The 17,718-nt window shown below is 36.9% G+C and overlaps 1 protein-coding gene across 9 annotated transcripts in view; it reads left to right on the forward strand.

Moving 5' to 3' along the window:
• The window catches only part of CSNK1G3 (casein kinase 1 gamma 3), a 126,876-nt gene that overhangs the window by 26,005 nt on the left and 83,153 nt on the right, over window positions 1-17,718 (forward strand). For all 9 annotated transcript variants that reach the window (XM_081231417.1, XM_081231418.1, XM_081231414.1 and 6 more), the window contains exon 2: window positions 11,306-11,732. In XM_081231417.1, coding sequence (XP_081087543.1) covers window positions 11,555-11,732 — 178 coding nt within the window. In that variant the 5' untranslated portion in view covers window positions 11,306-11,554. The remainder of the gene's footprint in view (window positions 1-11,305; window positions 11,733-17,718) is intronic.

Below are 17,718 nucleotides of genomic sequence, written 5' to 3' on the forward strand. Positions count from 1 at the left end.
CTTGGGCCATTTTTTTTTTTGGCATAAAAATTTTTGTTAACATCTTTATTGGAGTATAATTGCTTTACAATGGTGTGTTAGTTTCTGCTGTATAACAGAGTGAATCAGCTATACATATACATACATTCCCATATCTCCTCCCTCTTGCGTCTCCCTCCCACCCTCCCTATCCCAGCCCTCTAGGTGGTCACAAAGCACAAAGCTGATCTCCCTGTGCTATGCAGCTGCTTCCCACTAGCCATCTAGTTTACATTTGGTAGTGTATATGTGTCAATGTCACTCTCTCACTTCATCCCAGCTTACCCTTCCCCGTCTCCGTGTCCTCAAGTCCATTCTCTACGTCTGCACCTTTATTCCTGTCCTGCCCCAAGTTTCTTCAGAACCTTTTTTTTTTAAAGATTCCATATATATGTGTTAGTGTACGGTATCTGTTTTTCTCTTTCTGACTTACTTCACTCTATGACAGACTCTAGGTCCATCCACCTCACTACAAATAACTCAATTTCTTTTCTTTTTATGGCTGAGTAATCCATTGTATATATGTGCTACATCTTTTTTATCCATTCATCTGTCGATGGACAATTAGGTTGCTTCCATGTCCTGGCTATTGTAAATACAGCTGCAATGAACATTGTGGTACATGACGCTTTTCGAATTATGGTTTTCTCAGGGTATATGCCCAGTAATGGGATTGCTGGGTCAAATGGTAGTTCTATTTTTAGTTTTTTAAGGAACCTCCATACTGTTCTCCATAGTGTCTGTATCAATTAACATTCCCACCAACAGTGCAAGAGGGTTCCCTTTTCTCCACACCCTCTCCAGCATTTATTGTTTGTAGATTTTTTGATATTGGCCATTCTGACTGGTGTGAGGTGATACCTCATTGTAGTTTTGATTTGCATTTCTCTAATGATTAGTGATGTTTAGCATCCTTTCATGTGTTTATTGGCAATCTATATATCTTCTTTGGAGAAATGTTTATTTAGGTCTTCTGCCCATTTTTGGATTGGGTTGTTTTTTTGATATTGAGCTGCATGAGCTGCTTGTATATTTTGGAGATTAATCCTTTGTCAGTTGCTTCTTTAGCAAATATTTTCTCCCATTCTGAGGGTTGTCTCTTCGTCTTGTCTGATATGAGAATTGCTACTCCAGCTCTCTTTTGGTTTCTATTTGCATGGAATATCTTTTTCCATCCCCTCACTTTCAGTCTGTATGTGTCCCTGGGTCTGAAGTGGGTCTCTTGTAGACAGCATATGTATGGGTCTTGTTTTGGTATCCATTCAGCCAGTCTTTGTCTTTTGGTTGGAGCATCTAATCCATTTACATTTAAGGTGGTTATTGATATGTATGTTCCTGTTACCATTTTCTTAATTGTTTTGGGTTTGTTATTGTAAGTCTTTTCCTTCTCTTGTGTTTCCTGCCTAGAGGAGTTCCTTTAGCATTTGTTGTAGAGCTGGTTTGGTGGTATTGAATTCTCTTAGCTTTTGCTTGTCTGTAAAGGTTTTAATTTCTCTGTTGAATCACAATGAGATCCTTGCTGGGTAGAGTAATCTTGGTTGTAGGTTTTTCCCTTTCATCACTTTAAATATGTCCTGCCACGCACTGCTGTCTTGCAGAGTTTCTGCTGAAAGATCAGCTCTTAACCTTATAGGGATTCCCTTGTATGTTAATTGTTGCTTTTCCCTTGCTGCTTTTAATATTTTTTCTTTGTATTTAAGTTTTGATAGTTTCATTAATATGTGTCTTGGCGTGTTTCTCCTTGGATTTATTCTGTATGGGACTCTCTGCGTTTCCTGCACTTGACTGACTATTTCCTTACCCATATTAAGGAAGTTTTCAACTATAATCTCTTCAAATATTTTTCGCAGTCCCTTTCTTTTTCTATTCTTCTTCTGGGACCCCTATAATTCGAATGTTGGTGCCTTTAATGTTATACCAGAGGTCTCTGAGATTGTCCTCAATTCTTTCCATTCTTTTTTCTTTATTCTGCTCTGCGGTAGTTATTTCCACTATTTTATCTTCCAGGTCACTTATCCGTTCTTCTGCCTCAGTTATTCTGCTATTGATTCCTTCTAGAGAATTTTTAATTTCATTTATTGTGTTGTTCATCATTGTTTGCTCTTTAGTTCTTCTAGGTCCTTGTTAAATGTTTCTTGTGTTTTCTTCATTCGGTTTCCAAGATTTTGGATCATCTTTACTATCATTACTCTGAATTCTTTTTCAGGTAGACTCCCTATTTCCTCTTCATTTGTTTGGTCTGGTGCGTTTTTTACTTTGCTCTTTCATCTGCTGCGTATTTCTCTGTCTTCTCATTTTGCTTAACTTACTGTGTTTGGGGCCTCCATTTTGCAGGCTGCAGGTTTGTAGTTCCCATTGTTTTTGGTGTCTGCTCCCAGTGGGTAAGGTTGGTTCACTGGGTTGTGTAGGCTTCCTGGTGGAGGGGACTGGTGCCTGTGTTCTGGTGGATGAGGCTGGAGCTTGTTGTTCTGGTGGGCAGGACCACATCCGGTGGTGTGTATTGGGATGTCAGTGAACTTATTATGATTTTAGGTAGGCTCTCTGCTAATGGGTGGGTTTGTGTTCCTGTCTTGCTAGTTGTCTGGCATAGTGTCCAGCACTGTAGCTTGCTGGTCGTTGAGTGGAGCTGGGTCTTAGCATTGAGATGGAGGTCTCTGGAAGAGCTTGGCTGCCATTTGATATTACTTGGGGTTGGGAGGTCTCTGGTGGACCAACGTGCTGAACTTGGCTCTCCCACCTCAGAGGCTCAGGCCTGACACCTGGCCAGAGCACCAAGAGCCTGTTATCCACACTGCTCAGAAGAAAAGAGAGAAAAAGGAAGGAAGGAAAGAGGGAAGGAAGGACGGAAGGAAGGAAGAAAATAAAGTTATTAAAATAGAAAAAATTATTAACAGCCTGAGGCGCAGTGTGTTCTCCAGGGGAAGTTGTCCCTGGATCATTGGACCCTGGCAGTGGCGGGCTGCACACCCTCCTCGGAAGGGAGGTTTGGAGAGTGACCTGTGCTCGCACACAGGCTTCTTGGTGGCGGCAGCAGCAGCCTTAGCGTTTCATGCCCGTCTCTGGTGTCCGCGCTGATAGCTGCGGCTCGCGCCCATCTCTGGAGCTCGTTTAGGTGGTGCTCTTAATCCCCGCTCCTCACGCACCCCGGAACAATGGTCTCTTGACTCTTAGGCAGTTCCAGAGTTTTTCCCGGATTCCCTCCCGGCTAGCTGTGGCGCACTAGTCCCCTTCAGGCTGTGTTCACGCAGCCAACCCCAGTCCTCTCCCTGGGATCCGACCTCCAAAGCCCGAGCCTCAGACCCCAGCCTCTACCCGCCCAGGCGGGTGAGCAGACAAGCCTCTCGGGCTGGTGAGTGCTGGTCGCACCGATCCTATGTGCGGGAGTCTCTCCGCTTTGCCCTCCGCACCCCTGTTGCTGCACTCTCCTCCGTGGCTCCGAAGCTTGCCCCCTCCGCCACCCGCAGTCTCTGCCCGCGAAGTGGCTTCCTAGTGTGTGGAAACCTTTCCTCCCTCACAGGTCCCTCCCAGAGGTGCAGGTCCCGTCCCTATTCTTTTGTCTCTTTTTTCTTTTGCCCTACCCAGGTACGTGGGGAGTTTCTTGCCTTGTGGGATGTCTGAGGTCTTCTGCCAGCGTTCAGTAGGTGTTCTGTAGGAGTTGTTCCAAATGTAGATGTATTTCTGATGTATTTGTGGGGAGGAAGGTGATCTCCACATCTTATCCTCTGCCATCTTGAAGGCGTGCCCCACTTGTGCCATATTTGAAGTTCAATTTTAAGCTAATTGATCACTTCTTCCTGCTTCTGTTTTCCCACCTCCTACTTTCAGGCTTGGCCACTGGTTCTGGGATTTCTCTTGGGGAAGGAATTTGGCGTTGTCTCTTGACTTTCCTTCCTGCCTCCTCAGCCATTCATTACGCTGGCCCTTGCTCCTCCAGGGTTCATGTGGAATGGTTGGGTATGAAAGGGAAAAGGCAAAAGTTTTTCAATGTATGATATGCTTTCAAATGCTGTTACTTTTGTGAGGAAGTTTTGGTTCTTCAGAGGCTTTACACTGACCTCTTCTATAAAACAAACAAGCAGCCTTACAAATACTGCTATACATAAATATATGCATGCACAGGCATTACAAAAAAGGTCTAGAGCATGCAAAACAAATTGAAAGTAATGTTTACCTCTGAGTAGAGCAAACGGAATGAGGGACAAAGGGTATGGGCATCTCAAGGGTATTTTTACCTTGTATTATTTGAATTCTTATAACATGTAGAATGTATTTTGGATATTTGGTAAACAAAAAGCTATATAATGAAAATAACATGAAACATTGCAAACAGGAAATTACTTCCTTCTAAATAGAAAAAAGTGTAGAAGGGCCCTTTTAAAGAAAACAGTCTAAAACAAAATATGTATATGTTCATTAACTTCAAAAAACTGTAGTGTTTTCAGGTGAGTTTTATGATAAAGTTATAATAGGGAAAAAACATGAACTTAGAGATATAGCTTTGATTTATTTTTGGTGTGGGTTATTTCTAAAAATCATGTTTTGAAGCATCATCTACATATAATATAACACATAGATTTTTAGTGTAGTTTGAAGAGTTTAGACAAATGTATACACCTGTGTAATCCCCTCCCAATCAAGACATAGAACATTCCTTTCCCACCATAAAGTTCCCTTATGGCACTTTCCAAACTTCCCACCACCCTAGACAACACCTGATCTGATTTCTGTCACCACAGCTTATTTTTGCTGATTTTGGAACTTCATATAACAAGAGTCATATAATATGTACTCATTTGTGCCTGACTTACCTCAATCTCATATCTGAGAGCTTCATCCATGTTGTTACATGTATCAGCAGTTCTTTCCTTTTTGTTTACTGGGTAGTATTCCATTGAATGAATATATCAGTTTATATATCTATTCTCCTGTTACTAGACATTAAGATTGTTTCCAGTTTTTGGCTGTTATGAATAAGCTGCTATAAATACTGGTGTACAAGTCTTTCTCTAAACATATGTTTTCAGTTCTCTTGAGTAAATACCTAAGAGTGGTATTGTTAGGTCATAGGATAGGTATATATTTTAATTACAATAAACTATCAAACTTTTCCCCAAAGTTTTACTATTTTATATTTCCATCAGGAATTGCAAATTCTATTTATTCCTCATTCTTGCCTGGAGTTTTCTTTGTTGGGAGGTTTTTGACTACTGATTCAATATCCTTACTTGCTATTGTTCTGTTGAGATTTTTCTTTTTTTTTCTTCTTTAATGATTCCCACAGATTCCCTCAGTGATCCTGAGGTGAAACCTGAGTGGGCCTCCCAGGAAGCATCCTGCCATACCTGGGGAGCTGGATGTCCATCTTGGACTCTTGTTTTCCCGCTGGAGAAACCATAGGCTTGGGGGGTCCTGTAGGTGTAGTGCTGTGCCATGCTTGGGGGAGGGACAGTGTGGTCAGAGCGTAGCCACTCCTCTTACTCTTCTCTGTCTCTCTGATCCAGGAGGGTGCTTTAGCCTTACCCCCGGGTTCTGGGATTTTTTTTTTTTTTTAGTGTTGTCGGTGGATAGTTGCTAGTTGGTCTTCATGTGAGGGGGACTGAAGTTGGGAACGACCTGTGTTGCTCTCTTGATGACATCACCCTATAAGGTTTTCTGCACACAAAATCATGATGTCTCTGAATAACAACAGTTTTGCCTTTTCCTTTCCAGTTTTCATGCCTTTTGCATCTTTTGTTGCCTTATTGTACAGGCTAGTTCTGTACAATGTTGAATAGAAGATCTGAGAGCAAACTTCCTTGTGTTTTCTCCTAGTCTTGGTGAAGAGTTCAGTGTTTCACCATTTAAGTGTGATATTGGTTGTAGTTTTTTTTTTGTAGGAAAAACCCTTTTGTTAGGTTGAAGTTTGATTCTCTTTCTGGATTACTGAGAGGTTTTAATCATTAACGGGTTGAATTTTGTCAAATGTATTTTCTGGTCTGTTGAGATATTTTCTTTTCCTACTAATTGGGTGAATTTATTTCAAATATTGTCTTACATTTCTACTATTAAACCTGTTTGATTATTATTTATTAAACTTTTTATATATTTGCTTATATTTTGTGAAGAACTTTTTGTATCTATTCTTATGAGAAACACTGGTCTAATTTTCTTTGCTTCAAGTGTTAGTCAGGCTTTTTTTTCAGAGTTCTGCTGATCTCACAAAGTAAATTGACAAGTATTCCTTATTCTTGTTTTTTTCTGAGAAAGTTTTTGTAAGAATAGTATTATTTTTTTCCTTAAATATTTGATAGATTCACCAGTGATACTGTCTTTAGGGGAAGATATTTTTTTAAAGAAATTCAATTTAGATTCAGAACTATTATATTTTCTGTTTCATCTTGTATCCTTATGTTGGATTTTTCAAAGAATTTTTTCATTTCATCTAAGTTATCAAATTTATTGTCATAAAGTTGTCATAATAGTTCTTTATTCTTATAGTATTTATAAGATCTTTAGTAATATCCCTCCTTTCATTCTTGTTATTGGTTATTTGTATATTTTCTCTTTTTATTCTTGATCATTTTTGCTAGGCAATACCAATTTTATTGACTGTTTTCAAAGAGTAAACTTTGGCTTTATTTCCTCTATTGTATTGACTTTGCTCCCTGGATAATTTCTTTAGATCTCCTTTCAGGTTTGTTGATACCTTCTGCTTTATCCAGTCTACTTTTGAGTGTATCCAATGATGTTTTTCATTTCAGATATGATCCTTTTTATTCTAGCGTTTCTGTTATTTGTTTTGTTTTGTTTCTTTGATATTCTCCTATTTATCTGCCGAGAATTCCAATGTTTTCACTTGTTAAGACTATGTTTTCATGTAAGCCTGTGGAATATTAACAATAGCGCTATTAAAGTACTTCCTCAAGTTATGTCTAATTTTTCTAACATCGTAAGGAGAAAATCTAGATCATTGATTAAAACTTCTTTTCTAGTACAGGCATTTAAAGCTTCTAATTTTCTTCTGAGCATTGCTTGAGTTGCAACCTACAAAATTTAATGTGTTATATTTCCTTATTATTCTGTGAAAAATTTTTTCTAGTTTCCCATCTGACTTATTTTTCAACTCATGAGTTACTTAAAAGTGTGTTTAAATTTCAAATATTTGGGGATTTTCTAGATATCATATAATTATTGTTTCCTTATCAAATTCTGTTTTGATCAGAAAGTATATTCTAAATGTTTGAGTTATTTGAGACTTAAATAATGACAGCATATGATCTTTCTTGATGAACATTGAAAGGGAATATTATTCTTCAGTTTTGGATATTGTATTTTATAAATGTCAGTTAGTTCAGGGTAATTGATGGTATTATTTAGATCTCCTGTGTCAGTATACATACTGATATTTTTGTCTTCTACTTTATCAGTTATTGAAACAACAGTGTTAACATTTCAACTATGATTGTCTTTTTCAAACAATCATTTCAAACAAATCATTGTTTTTTAAAGTCTGCTTCATTTTGCTCATTTTTATGTCATTTTTATGATTTTTATGTCTTTCTGTTGAATTGATATTATTTTTGTTATTATGAAGTGGACCTCTGTATCTTTGGAGATACTCCCTTGTTTTGGTGTTTACTTTGTATGATAATATAGTCTCTCAAGCTTATTATACTTGCTGTTTGTATAGTATCTCTTTTTCTATTCTTTCTTTTTTTTAAAAATAAATTTATTTTATTTTATTTTTGGCTGCATTGGGTCTTCATTGATGTGAGCGGGTTTTCTCTAGTTGTGGTGAGCGGGGGCTATTCTTTGTTGCACTGCATGGACTTCTCATTGTGGTGGCTTCTTGTTGCAGAGCACGGGCTCTAGGTGTGTGGGCTTCAGTTGTTGTGGCGCATGGGCTCAGTAGTTGTGGCTTGCAGGCTCCAGAGCACAGGCTCAGTAGTTGTGGCACAGGGGCTGAGTTGCTCCGTGGCATGTGGGATCTTCCCAGACCAGGCCTTGAACCCACGTCCTCTGCATTGGCAGGAGGATTCCTAACCGCTGCGCCACCAGGAAAGCCCTCTTTTTCTATTCTTTCACTTTCAGTCTATCTGTGTCTTTGTATTTAAGGTTGTTTCTTAGAGACAGCATATAGTTGGATCTTGATTTTTTAATATAGCCTTTTGCCTTTTATTAGGAAAATATGATCCATTTTCATTATATGTGTGTTTTTAAGTCTATTTTCTTGCTGTTTTCCTTTTTGTCTCATATCTCTTTTATTTCTCTTCTTTTGTTTTAATCAAATGTTTGTCATTCTACTTTATTTCTTGTGTTAACTTTTTAGATATTTGTGTTGTAATTAATTTTTAGTATTTGGTCTAGTATCACAATATGCATTTTTAACTTGTCATGGGCTGCTTAAAATTAATACTGAACCACTTCATTCTTAACAAGTATAAGAATCTTTAAATAATATAATTCCATTTACTACCTGCCCCTGCAATTTCTGTTGTTATACATATATTTTATTTCCACATATGTTATAAGTGACACTAAGAAATTATTTGTGCTTTAAAGAGTAATTTATCTTTTAAGGAAATGAATACACATGCATTTCCCATTTCTAGTGTTCCCCATTTCTTCTTGAAGTTTCAGATTTCTATCTGGTATCATGTGATTTAATTAAGCGTAATGCACTATTTAAAAAGCATTTCTTGTTGTGCAAGTGTGCTGGTGACTAATTCTTAGCTTCCTTCATCTGAAAATGGCTTTCTTTCACTTTCAGTTTTAAAGACTAAATTTTATTGGATGTCATGTTCTGGGTTGAGAGTTCTTTTCCTTCTTTCATTGCTTTGAACGTATTCTCCCATTTTCTTTTGGGTCTCCATTGTTTCTGATAAGAAGTTAGAAGTTCACCTGTATGTCGTGTAGTTTTTCTCTGTCTGCTTTCAAGATTTTCCCTTTATTTTGGGGTTTTTGCACTTTGATGTACCTAGGTTTAATTTTCTTTGTACCTATCCTTTATGGGATTGCTGAGTTTCCTCATTTTGTAGGTGAATGTTTTTCAGTAAATTTGGGAAATTTTCAACCACTATTGCTTCAAATATTTTTTTCTGCTCCAGTCTCTTTTTTTTTTTTTTTGCAGTACGCGGGCCTCTCACTGTTGTGGCCTCTCCCATCGTGGAGCACAGGCTCCGGACCTGCAGGCTCAGTGGCCATGGCTCACTGGCCCAGCCGCTCCGCGGCATGTGGGATCCTCCCGGACCGGGGCACGAACCCGTGTCCCCTGCACTGGCAGGCGGACTCTCAACCACTGCGCTATCAGGGAAGCCCTCCAGTCTCTTTCTTTAATGTAATAGGACTTTAACAGCTATTTAGTAATTTTGAAGTCCTGTCTTCTAATATCAATATCAGGGTCATCTTGGAGTCTATTTCCTTTGATGGCTTTGTTTCCTGGCTGCATGTCACATTTACTGCTCATTTTCATGTCTGGACATTATGAATTCAACATTGTTGAAAGTCTGTTTTTGCGGGGTTTTTTCCTCTGTTTATTTAAGTATGTCAAGTTTCGTTCTGGAATGTAGTTAGTGTAATTGGAGGTATTCTTAATCCTATCTAGGCTTGGGTTTAGGCTTTAGTTGGGCCAGTGTATAGTAGTCCTTACTCTAGGGTATGGTCCTTATTCTAAAGACTTGGTCTTTCTGGTATTTCAGCTGAATTCTGGGATATTAATGAGGTTCCTCCACCATGACTAGATAGGAACTTGAAGATATTCTAGCACTGCACAGCCTTTATTATCTCCATTCTTTATTTAACCCCATAGTAGCCTTTGTCTGCTAGCCTAGCTTCTGCCCTGTCACCTCCTATCCCTAAAACTGTACAACTGCCTCACCTTTAGTACTGTGAGGTCCTGCAAATTCCACTAGTTTCAACAGTCCCAAACTCTGATCTATGATCACTGTGCACTGCCTGAGCCTCCATTTCCCTGTGCTGTAGTCAGAAAACTGTCCCTAGCTGGAGATCTTGGGTGAAGGTGGAAATCACCTTCTATGTTTCTATTTCCTCTTACACTGCCTATTATCCAGTGCCTGAAAACAGGCGCTTCATATGTTTTGTCCAGTTTCATAATTACTTATAGCAAGAGGGGAAGTTCAGTATCAGTTACTCTATTATAGCTGGAAAGAGAGCAAACAGTATATGTAAAAATGATTCGATTTTACTTATACCAAACAGATGCTTATAGTTTCATCTGCAATATTGAGTATGGGAAATATAATAAGAAACTTTATAAATAGATTAGGTGTTAGGAATAATTGCATATTTGGTGGGTTGCTGAAAGCTGATCAGAAAATACTATTTATTTCAACCCTTGTTATGATTGTTCCATTCCCATATATAGTTATGGATAATATATACTTAATGGGTAATAAATATTTGAATAAATGAAGATCAAATGAGAATGTATATTTGAAGCCTTTGAAAATTATTAAGTGTATGAATATGTGGAAGATATTTTTATTAAGATCTTTTACTAATTTGCAAAATGTATTCTCTTTTTCTCCTTTAATTTAAATTGAAAATCTTATATTGACTTACTGGAATTCTTTGAGTATTTTTTTTTAATTGAAATGATTCTGAGTTGGAAGGACTTGGTTAGTGAATGTATATTGGCTTATGAAACACTCAGTGCCTTTTTTTTTTAAACAGTGATTTTATTTATTTTTCTTTTTTCTTTTTTTTTGGCCATGTTGGGTCTTAGTTGTGGCATGCGAGACCTTTCGTTGTGACACGGGCTCTTCGTTGTGGTGCTCAGGCCTCTCTCTAGTTGCGGCGTGTGGGTTTTCTCTCTCTAGTTGTGGTGCACCGGCTCCAGAGAGCGTGGGCTCTGTAGTTTGCGGCATGCTGGCTCTCTTGTTGAGGCGTGTGAGCTGAGTAGCTGTGGCACGTGGGCTTAGTTGCCCCGTGGCATGTAGGATCTTAGTTCCCCAACCAGGGATTGAACCCGCGTCCCCTGCGTTGGAGGACGGATTCTTTACCATTGGACCACCAGGGAAATCCCTCTCAATACATTTTTGTTACTTGTATTTATTTTTAAGAAGTAACCAAATCCCTGATTTCTTTGTTTGGTTTTGTTTTTGTGATCCCTTTGGTATTAAAGTATAGGAATAAAGGGTAATGATTAAGAGTCTACTGAGGTTTGATTTCAGTGGGCATCAACAAATAGTAATAATCCATTGCATAAACTTCGGTTATGTTATTAATTTCCCAAACATATGTCTTTTGATTCTCTAAGTTGACTGATTTTCTTTTCTTACTATTCTAGGTCACTATCAATATCAGCTCACATCATTGAAAAGATAATTTTTGAAGACATGTTTTGCTGAAAAGAAAACTGAGAAAAATTTTACGAATGGGATGAACACGCACCAGTTAATTGACTACCTACTGCAATTTGAATGTTAACATTACCCACCTGGTACAGTTACCTAGTGATGTACCTATTCTCACGATACCCTATTTCAGTGTGGTTGTCTTGATTAAAGAATTCAAAGTGGAGTACCGCAAACTTGATATGGATAATAAAAAGAAAGACAAGGACAAATCAGATGATAGAATGGCACGACCTAGTGGTCGGTCAGGACACAACACTCGAGGAACTGGTTCTTCATCCTCTGGAGTTTTAATGGTTGGACCTAACTTTAGAGTCGGAAAAAAAATTGGATGTGGGAATTTTGGAGAATTACGATTAGGTAAGACTATTTTATTTATTCCATAAAGTTGGGAGCATTTTTTAAAATGAAAGATACTTTTTAATGAAATGATTTAGTTACTTAATTTTTTAGTTGTTTAATTGTTGTGGTAATTTTAAAGAATATAGATATTAGGAATTTCTAATATACTTCTATTTTCATTTGTCAGAATTCCCTAGTATAACAATGTCTGTTTACTTGAGATAAACCATCCAGAATATGAGAAAAAAGAAAGTAAATTAAAAAGCCCCAAGAGGCTGAAATAGATACCAGGAAAGCCTTTGCAATGTATTTTTTAGGAATGATATTTAGGCTACCTTTTCTGATTTGAAAACATTTAGTAACTGGTTACTTTAGGAGGATATGTATGGCTTAAAGTCAAGGTAATATGCTGAAACTGCATCAAAAATCAGTGAAATTTACAGTTGTAATCTATTCTCCCCTTCCCCCAAGTATATCCAGGGTAGTTTAGGAATCTATATTCTTAATAAGGGACACAAAGTACTGACTTAGTTTATTCTTATAATCAGGTAAGTTTGGGAAACATTGGTCTAATTTAAACCTCCTAACTCTGCATTCAAGGCATTTGAAACTCAGTGAGGGAAGGTTTCTTGCCAAATGTCACACAGCAATTTAAGATGGACTCGCGATCCAAATCTACATTTTTAACTCCTAGTGCCATAAACATGTGGCTCTCTTCACTGAAGAGAAACAAGAAGGAGGGTAGCACAGTTTTATGGGAGTCAGTATTGAGGTACCCTGAGGGCTCTCTGGTCAATGCAAGAGTGTAAACTTTGGAAATAAAAAGAAAAGACTTGGCTTCACAATTTTCATTAGATTCAACCCTGGTGTTAGAAATATAAGCAATCGTATGTTCATCTACTTGACTACTTCTCCTTTTTCATCTTGTAAAACACTCTAATTTTTAGTTATTCCTTCATTTTATTACTGTTTTATATAGCTAATGTACATTAAATCTTTGAATGAAGCAAGGCAATAAAAGGCAACGACATATTTTGTACATTGCTGTTAAATGATGTGTCTGACAGACTCTTCTGCATTTTAGAAGGGATGCAAATATTTGAAAGGGTGAATGTTTTACATTTTATTTTTTGAAGGATATTGAATTAGATATTTTGAAATTCTTAAATTGTTTCTGATTTTGGCATTAGAAAAAAAACCCAGGTTATTTACTTATCCAACCTTGAACTATTATACGTCCATCTATCCATTCAAAATTTATTGCATGTCTACAGTATTATGTATGAGGCATGATTAGGCACTGATGATACACTAGAAAAATATAAAATTTGTCTCTGCCGTTATGGAATACATAAGTCATTTAACTATGTGGGGCTTCAAATTCCTCAACTTTAAAATGGGATTATTTCCACTTCCTAAATTATTGTGAAGATTAAATTTAGATAATAGTATAAAAGGACCAGCACTATACTTGCCTGTTTTAGGAAAACAATGATTGTTCTGCTCCATTAAAAGATATCAAGATATTTTAAATTAAAATTATAGCATGTTATATGTATATTTATTTAAAGTTTTTATATAAATTAATTTTATAGCTATATATTTTGTCATATATAAATATTTGTACTTCACCTGTCACTCTATCTCTCTTTGTGTATATGACTATAGTACCGTAGTACTTCGGCATTTTTTATTCAAAATTGGTTTCATGTAATTTATTTCAAAATAACTACATATATATACATCTGTGTGTGTGCATGTATGTGTATATATGTGTGTGTGTATGTGTGTCTATACACACAAAACAATCTAGTGGAGCATTTTAACTAGGGCAATATGAGAAACTGTATGTACCCATATATACTGAAACTATATAGGCTATGTACTGAAAAAACAGCAAAATAACCCTTTCTTTTGCAGTCTGTGAATGAGCAGGAATAGGCATAAGATGACTTACTAGTCCATCCATCCATCCATCCATCCATCATCTATTTGTCTGTCTCTCTGTACCTAATCTATCTATGGGTTTTTATTATATATTTGTGTACATCTATTTATTTAAATGTATTATCTATACATGTAACTGTGTTTTATGTGTACTTATGATACATGTAACATACACACTTGCAGAACTAATTTAATCATATTTTTCTCTCTTGATAAACTACTAAATAAAGGGACGTTTTATTCCTTTTTCTAAAGGTCCCAAGTGATTTCTCTGTACAGAAAAAGTGTGATAAGTATCATTCTTTCTGTATCTGGATAAGCATGCTAATGTTAAAAGCTGGTTTGAATTCTTAAGGTGCTTTCTTTAAAACCATGTTAATAAACATTTGATTTCTGGCACTGAAATTTTTGTGCTTAGTATTGGGTAAAAAAGAATATAAGGTATATATGTTACAGGTAAGTGATTTTCAACAAAGATGCTATTAGCACCTTGGGCTGGACAGTTTTTTTTTGTTGTTGTTGTTGTTTTTTTTGTAGAGGACTGTCCAGTGCACTGCATGGTGTTTAGAACTCCACACTTCTTGGGCACTAAATAGGAGTTGCATCTCCACATGCAACCCCAAATGCCCTTCCACCAACCTCCACTGCCATTTCTAAATGCCCCAAGGAGAGACACTATTACCCTCTGTTGAAAGTACAGGAAAAAAAAAAGAAAGTTGGACATAAAAATTGGCCTTGAGATTAAAAAAAAAATAGTTGAACTTTTGAAATAATCTAAAATTAAATCTAAGTAAATGTATTTACTATAATTTTTATCTGTATTTTTAATTATAAAACGATGAATTGATATATTCTTGGTTTTATTTTATCTTTGTATTGTGGTAAGGCTTGCATCCTGCTGCATGTTAGATGTAGTTCTAGCTTAGACAGTCAACCAAAACCCCTAGAAATGTTTTTAACGGGCACTGAATGAGAGAGACAAAACAAAGCTAGCTAAAATGTGGGGTTATACTGTATATATTTTTTATTTTCCCATGATGCTTTAACATCTTAAACCTTTCTGGGCCTTCCCGGGTGGCGCAGTGGTTGAGAGTCTGCCTGCCGATGCGGGGGACACGGGTTTGTGCCCTGGTCCAGGAAGATCCTACATGCCACGGAGCAGCTGGGCCTGTGAGCCATGGCCGCTGAGCCTGTGAGTCCGGAGCCTGTGCTCCGCAGCGGGAGAGGCCACGGCAGAGAGGCCCGCGTACCACAAAAAAAAACAAAAACAAAACCAAAAAAACCCTTTCTGGTCAACCATATTTCAATTAAAAAAAAAAAAAAAAAAACCTGAGGTGAGACCTCTTACTGCAGATGTATTCCAGAATATATGGAGTACCTTTCTGCTTTACAGTTCAGCCAACATAACATTGCTTTAATAATAAAAATAAAAAAACCTCAAAACCTTTCTAGCTGTGGAGAGACTGCTCCTCTACAGGCTAGCCAGTTCTTAAAGATAACAAAGGACTCAAATGGGAGCATGCCTTGATCTGCAAACTAACCAATCCAGAGCCATACCTCCTCTCTGGCCCATACACTCCAGAAGGCAATTTTCCTCTTCCTTAACTCATCCCATGGCCAAGTACAAGACAACTAGAGACTGCCCACCAAAGGCTAACAGAATTATTCAAATTACCCAGTCCTAAGCTGTTTACCCTGCCCCGCCTTGCCTTTCCTGTAGAAACGCTGATAAAGGCCTTGGCCTAAGCTTTTCCCTTGCTCCTGTCTTCTACCACCTGACCAAAACATGATGCTTCTTCTGTGACCCCCTTTCTAGGACCTGGAGTATAATAAACTTTGTTTTCCTGAGCTGCTTCTGTGTCCCCTCTTGTGGCTACAACTGACTGACCATGACGTAAAGGAACACAGAAAAAGGGTGTTATATATTTGTCTATGAATTCCCATTATCTGAAATAGGATATTGTAAATTTTGATATAACTAAGTAGACCACAGGAGTTTTTATAACTTCTTTTATTTTTGTTTTTTCTCCTCTTGTTCCTGGTATAGCTTATAACTCTTCTTAATTTATTGTTTATATTTAAGAATTGTTTTGTTGAAAATTCTGCAGGCCTTACAGTATATATCAAGTAAATATACAGATTTGAGTGGATTCATCATTTTTATAAATGTTTATTGATTTTCTACTTTTACTAATTCAAGCTTAAAACTTATCTGAAAAATGTAATAATAAGGAATAGACTATGATGCTATAACAAAGAGATCCTAGAATATAGTGGTGATTTTGCCTATAATATAGGCAAAATCATTTCTTTCTTTTTCACATAACACAGACCAGAAGGACAGCACCCAGAGCTGTCAGGGTATCTCTGCATGCTCAATATGTGGCTTCAGTCTCTCTTCCAGCCAGCCAGCAAGAAGAAGAAAAAGGACCAGAAGAGCACATGTTCATTCTTGGAAGTGGGGAGTGACATACCTGGGGAGTGACATACCTTAACATCGACTCATATCCAGAACTTGATCACATGGCCACACCAAGCTGAAAAAGAGGCTAGAAATTTGGTCTAGCTGGACAACCATTTTAAAACTTGGGCATTCTATTATTAGGGAAGGGGCACAGGTATATTTTGGTTAATTAGTAATCCCTGATATAAACATATGTGTAGTTTCTGTAGAACATAGTTTTATAACAATGACCACCCAAATGCCACAAAATTGGTAAAACCATCTTTTCAAGTTCAGTGTGGCACAAAGCTCTATTGGAAATGTCTTTTGAAATTGGATTTAAAACATCAGTTAACTGGAACCAGTCTACTTCGAGCCTTCTCTTAACTGCATTCCTTCTATACATACACTCCCTCTCTTTTGCTTATATTTTACCCACAAACACATATTCTGTGCATTGTTAGTTCATATATATAACAAATATCGATTAAAAGCCAATTATTTAAGGCTATGCCTATGCAAGGTGACAAAAATGCATTGGTAGTGTTGTTCAATCTACGTTCATCTTTATAAATATAACCCTCAAAGTTCAGCAAAATATCTAATGTTCAAAAAAAGGTGACGCTTTTAGGATTTTGTACTTTCTGCTGTGACTTAAAAGTAGACATTTGAACATGTAAATGCCAACAAAAACAGTACTTTTAGAAGTATATGGTTTATTTTGATTCTGTGGAATTTGTGTTTAACCTAACTTGTCCTATGAATATTTTTCCCTGTGGGCTTGTGAATAAATATCATATACAGGATAATTATGAAAAGATGATAATGTCTTGAGGAAATATAAATTCCATATTTAAACTCAAAACACAGTTGTTCCTTTGTTAGACACCAGTTTCTCAAGATTAAGTTTTTCATTGTACCATTAAATTATTCACCTCAAGCTTACTAGAGGAAGACTACAATTTTATACATAATGCATTCTTGAAAATATATATGAAGGCACATCTAAATGCTGAACTTATTGGCTAAAAATATGGTATGTTTTCTAAAATTTTTTTATATTTATGGACTCAGTGAGTACCTCACTATAGCTTAGCATTCACCACTTTGGGTACTCCTGTTCAGCTCCATCTTTGTGATAAGTTTGATGGGTTTATGAGACTCATGCTATTTAGCATTAGAATGAATGCTTTTTTTGGCTCATTTTTATAAAATAAGGACAAAAGTCAGAAAAGCATTATAATATTTATATGAACAAACACTGCTGTACAGTGGTGGCAACGGTTCTAGGTATTTTCTCCATAAGTCTTTGCTGCAAGCAGTTTTACTGTTTGGCCATACGACTCATTGGCCATAAGGCTGTTTTGCTGTAAAGGGTGAAATAACTGATTGACAATTTGGTTTCAATGCTGTAAAAGATAAAATAACTGGTTGACATTTTGGTTTGACAGTTTGGTTTCGACTGGTTGACAGTTTGGTTTCACTTCTCCACTGATGCAGTGCTTTCATTTTTTATTTTTGTTTTTATTTTATATTGGAGTATACTTGATTTACAGTGTTATGTTTCAGGTGTACAGCAATGTGATTTAGTTATATGTATATCTATTCTTTTTC

Source organism: Mesoplodon bidens (genome assembly GCF_964165515.1).
Source record: "Mesoplodon bidens genome assembly, chromosome: 4".
NCBI lineage: Eukaryota > Metazoa > Chordata > Mammalia > Artiodactyla > Ziphiidae > Mesoplodon > Mesoplodon bidens.